Source organism: Arctopsyche grandis, chromosome 9 (assembly GCF_051622035.1).
Source record: "Arctopsyche grandis isolate Sample6627 chromosome 9, ASM5162203v2, whole genome shotgun sequence".
NCBI classification, from domain to species: domain Eukaryota; kingdom Metazoa; phylum Arthropoda; class Insecta; order Trichoptera; family Hydropsychidae; genus Arctopsyche; species Arctopsyche grandis.
The window spans coordinates 8,396,479-8,400,929 of record NC_135363.1 but is presented as its reverse complement, the minus strand read 5'-3'; the positions used below and the strand labels follow the sequence as shown (position 1 = coordinate 8,400,929).

Here is a 4,451-nt window from a genome sequence, read left to right as displayed (position 1 = left end):
TATAAAAACATTAATAAAAAATAAGTTTGTGAGCCACTGACAATAAAATATCCAAGATTTACGGTTAAGAAAAAATTGAGAGTAAGATTTAAATCTGATAAAAAGTATCATATGACTTTGGCCACTCTCTTGCTAATCAGTACATCTGGATAAAAATACACAGAATAATAAATATATTTTGAGAAGCATACATACAATATTTATTCAAACATTTAGATATAAGCCAAATACATAAATAATTCAAATTTTACAAAAAGTATACTTTAAATATGTACATACATATATGTAGGATATTAATATAAAATGATTATAATTATGTATAATGATGTGGCTCATGCCGAACAGTTGGTATTATACACATATGTATTAATGTTAAGGTTGGTACTCCCGAACCTTGTCCGGTAGTGACAGTAGCGTCGCGGTGTGACGCGGACCGGGTGCGTATGCGCATCGAGTACCTATTGTTCTAAATAAACGTATAAGATTGAATTGAGATCGTTTTTACTTGTCTCTCTCTCCTGCAATCCTCCCTACTACCCAGCGGACTTCCTATATATATCAATTATTTTTTATTACATTTATATTCTGGTAATACTAAAAAAAAACAGTTATACTAAAAAAAGAGGACACCTATAAGGGGAAGTAAAAAACAATAGTCGATTAAATAATTGAATCATATGGAATGACATGTGCAACCGAAAAACTTCTCGCTTTGCTTAGAATTTTAGAAGCTTTCAAAGTTCTTCTTGTCTCGTCGTATTCCCAAACATTACTCGAATATCCACCTGAAAATCAAAACAATAATTGCACTCTACATTTAAATCATATGAATTCAAAGTAAGTTATATAAAATAAAAAAAATCACCCATGCAAAGGATTTTATTCTGGAAAACACAGAAATTGATTCCAAATGCAGGAGCCGGTAATTTGGTGAATTCTGTCCAAAGATTTGCAACCGGATCGTAATGTTCGACACTGTCTAAAGCAGTAAAAGTTTGAGCTTGATATCCACCAGCGACAAAAAGTTTGCCTTTGAATACGACGCTCTAAAAATTGTAAAACCAAAATTAGGTTAATTTCATTTTGGGTAGTTTTTTTTATAACTTGCGATAGTTGTGAATAAAATTAATTGATATTCACCGAATGTTTATCTCTTCCCTGAATCATCTGAGCACGGTAAATCCAAGAATTAGATTCCACTGAATACATCTGCACTTTATTGGTGCATATTCTGTCTCCATTTTCACTAATTTGCCCGCCTGTTACATATATTTTGTCGTCAATGACAGAAGCTCTATGATCATCAACAGCTAACAACAACGATGCGATGATCTCCCAATCACCAGTCTTGCTGTTCCACCTATCCGACATCAATAAACGTTAATTTGTCTTTCAATTGATATAATGAAATTGTTGCTATATTTAATCACCTTTCCACTGATTTACAAGATTCATCACCACCAATGGCGTAGATATCCGTGGATGAATCGCAACGAAGTGACACTGCAGATAAATCAGAACGAGATTGATTTAACGGCTTTAGTGGATATTTCTGACCGTGTTTCAAATCAACGTATTCGACCTGAAAATAAATAAATTTGCTATATTCCGAATACTCTAAGCACGTGTTTCACAATATCTGAAAACGTTACCGAAGTCACTGCTTGATGTGAAGAATTCAGTCCGCCGATGATGAACATCCAATGTCCTACGACGACAGACGCAAATTCATATTTATTAAATTTTATATTAAATAGAGCCCAACTTTCGTTTTCTCCATCATATATATCGATGGTATTTGCAACCTGAAAACACGTTATGCAATAAAATAATTAATTTATAATCTTATCAAAATACTATACATACTTGTTATATAAAACTCACATCTAAGCCAGGTCCCCCAACTAGTGCTATTTTTTCTCTTTTTCCACGAGGTGTCTCACTTGGGATAAAAGATTTGCTATTCAATGAAGTTCTGGCTACAATTGCTTGTGTAAGACTGGTCATACACTCACCACACGAAATACAGAATGTAATTACTTCATTGATAAGAAACTGAAAATATATTATAATATAACACATTATTCAAATGAAATTTTTGCAATAAACTATAATATTGTAGCGTATGCTAAAAGGAGCCGCCGTTATAAATGGGTTTCGAGGATTACCTCCAGGCTAAGTGCAAGTAGGCTAAACAATGACCACCGAATTGGCTTAGTAACGGCACCCTGTCCCTTCTCAGAACTGACAGCGATAGCGTGGGACTGAATGTCGTGGGAATACATATCTAGTACGTGACTAAATAATGGGGAAGTAACCGGACGTTGAAGATGCCCTGAGTGACCTGTCCTTTATAAGGAGGTACTAAGACCACATCAAGACATTCTGGACGGAGCACTGGCGGTGCGTGTATCTCCTGAATCACCAATAAATGCTGTGAAACGACTTTGGCCTTTTACTTGGATCCTCTACCCACCCCTACACAACAGTATAATACATATATAAAAAACGGAAGTGATGTATGTATGTATGTGGCGTTGGTGACGACAATTATGGAAATTTCAAAAAAAAGTATACGCAATGCATAGGGATGTGGAATGACGACAGATCGTATCGAGGAGACACTTGAAAGCGGGGCAGTGGGAAAGTGGGGGCTGTCGAGCGTCTGACATTTGCTCCTGATATTGAGCGAGTTGAAATGGGTGCGGTCAGCATCAGATGCGCTGCAAAATGTCAGACGCTATGTGGATGCCAAGTATGTGGATGCGTGTGAAAAGAAAGATGAAGCGTCAATTTGGCACAACACATGCCCTTTTTTGATTCAAATTTAGATGAATTTGTACTGAACCACAAACGAATGCGTGTATATTTTATTCGCAATATATGGAATATTTCCGTACGATGCCCAACTGTCCGAATTTATATGTGAACCAGGCAGTATATGTTATGTCGGAGTATTTCATCTGGTAAAAGTCGAGTTTATTCACGGCACGGCAATACTCGAGTACTCGCACAAAACAGGCAATCACACCAAGGAGCGGGTTCACTGCCAGCGGCTACCGAGCTTAACGGATCCAACTCGTCTATAAACCCGATTTTTACCTATATGCCTATATAACATGTAACTTTATTTTAATTCGTGTATTAATTCCTTTCCGAAGTCACCCGTTGAAATTAACCGCCACAACACTAGTATCAAATAAATCTCAAGTACCTCTGTCGAAAGCAAGGATAGCCTCACAGAACTCATCAGCTGTACCAAGTCACTTTTACGGTTTTCATCATCATAATTTACCCACAATTTCACAGAATTGAATATGTTTTCTTCGGAAGGCACAATCAAATCATCCGATTTCAAGATTTCGATCACAGTAGAAGTCGGTAGATTGAGAAAATCTTGCGTTTTGTGTAGCTGAAATAGAAATGGAATTGAAAAAAATAAAGTGGCATATACTTTTATACATGCAGCACTCACCGTCTCAAAATTTTTCAGAATAAAGCCCATTGCCCTTTGCTTCAATTTGGGATCATCCGTTAGTGTCAAAACTTTCAGACAATTAGATAGATTGACTTTTTCAAATTTCGGTGGAATTTTCACTTCGAGCCGGTTGGCTAGCTCCATTAAATTTTTGTAGTGACGTTCGTCTATACCTAAAAATATATGTTATATTATTACATTTAAAGACAAAAGCACGCATTTTGAATGTTTTTTTTTTATATTAATAAACTCGTACTTATTTCTCCAGTGTAACAGTACTCGAGGATTGCTTCGATAACTTCGAACTCAAAATTGGAAAAAATTTTACTCAGTAGACCTTTGTTTATCCCAAAGAATTCGCTACACGCCGATAACACGACCATGTGCACGTGGAAGCTGCAATTATGAAAAATGATAATACAACCGACAAAAAAACTTGGATTTTAAATATTTTTGGATACAAAAAATAATATTTTTACCACCGGCCTCGAACAGTAAAAACAGAATCGCAGTACTTTTGTTCTTTCGTCGCGTTATACAAATATTCTATACGTTTTGTAGCAAAATCGGACTCCGCTTTCACTACGAACATCTTGTTTCTAGTTTTCTATCAGTTTTCTTCTGAGAAAACAAATTTAAACTAAACATCATTAATACGGTAGAAATATACATATGTACATAAGAGTCAGATAATACAGTCAGACTTACTAATACCACAGACAGCAACGCAGTGAATGGTGTAAACTATCGTTCTGCAGTATTATCACGATAGATAAGGATATCTTAACCCATTTGCTGCTTGATTGAAACATATAACAATTACACTGTTCGACAAATGACGACTTTTTTTGGTTGAGAGACGAGATATAACTTTTCTTATAGATATATGCCCAGTAAACACGAATCTGGTAATAAAAAATGATGATTGGCTCGAGATTCGGAGATATATGTGTTTTTTAAATCGCGTGAATTT

The 4,451-nt window shown here is 35.6% G+C and overlaps 2 protein-coding genes across 2 annotated transcripts; both read right to left on the bottom strand.

The window, feature by feature from the left end:
- Positions 1–660: 660 nt before the first annotated feature.
- LOC143917259 (kelch-like protein 23) lies at positions 661–2,007 on the bottom strand. The gene is made up of 6 exons (XM_077438742.1): positions 1,885–2,007; positions 1,653–1,805; positions 1,431–1,582; positions 1,141–1,360; positions 866–1,046; positions 661–785 (listed from the first exon to the last, which is right to left on the bottom strand). Exons 1-6 carry the CDS (start codon positions 2,005–2,007, stop codon positions 661–663), a joined length of 954 nt encoding a protein of 317 aa, XP_077294868.1.
- Positions 1,928–4,193, bottom strand: LOC143917191 (kelch-like protein 7). The gene is made up of 3 exons (XM_077438653.1): positions 3,958–4,193; positions 3,735–3,874; positions 1,928–3,651 (listed from the first exon to the last, which is right to left on the bottom strand). The coding sequence occupies exons 1-3, from the start codon at positions 4,068–4,070 to the stop codon at positions 3,128–3,130; spliced, it is 777 nt and encodes a 258-aa protein (XP_077294779.1). The 5' UTR covers positions 4,071–4,193; the 3' UTR covers positions 1,928–3,127.
- Positions 4,194–4,451: the final 258 nt, after the last annotated feature.

What these genes read in the sequence shown, in the direction of transcription:
- LOC143917259 (XM_077438742.1), bottom strand. Translation starts at nt 2,007, where the DNA reads ATGACCAGTCTTACACAAGCAATTGTAGCCAGAACTTCATTGAATAGC. An exon ending in AGGGAAGAGATAAACATTCG is followed by an intron (nt 1,047 to 1,140) that starts GTGAATATCAAT and finishes TACAATTTTTAG; the next exon opens with AGCGTCGTATTCAAAGGCAA. An exon ending in GAATAAAATCCTTTGCATGG is followed by an intron (nt 786 to 865) that starts GTGATTTTTTTT and finishes TTTGATTTTCAG; the next exon opens with GTGGATATTCGAGTAATGTT.
- LOC143917191 (XM_077438653.1), bottom strand. Translation starts at nt 4,070, where the DNA reads ATGTTCGTAGTGAAAGCGGAGTCCGATTTTGCTACAAAACGTATAGAA. An exon ending in TTTACTGTTCGAGGCCGGTG is followed by an intron (nt 3,875 to 3,957) that starts GTAAAAATATTA and finishes TCATAATTGCAG; the next exon opens with CTTCCACGTGCACATGGTCG. An exon ending in CTGTTACACTGGAGAAATAA is followed by an intron (nt 3,652 to 3,734) that starts GTACGAGTTTAT and finishes ATATATTTTTAG; the next exon opens with GTATAGACGAACGTCACTAC.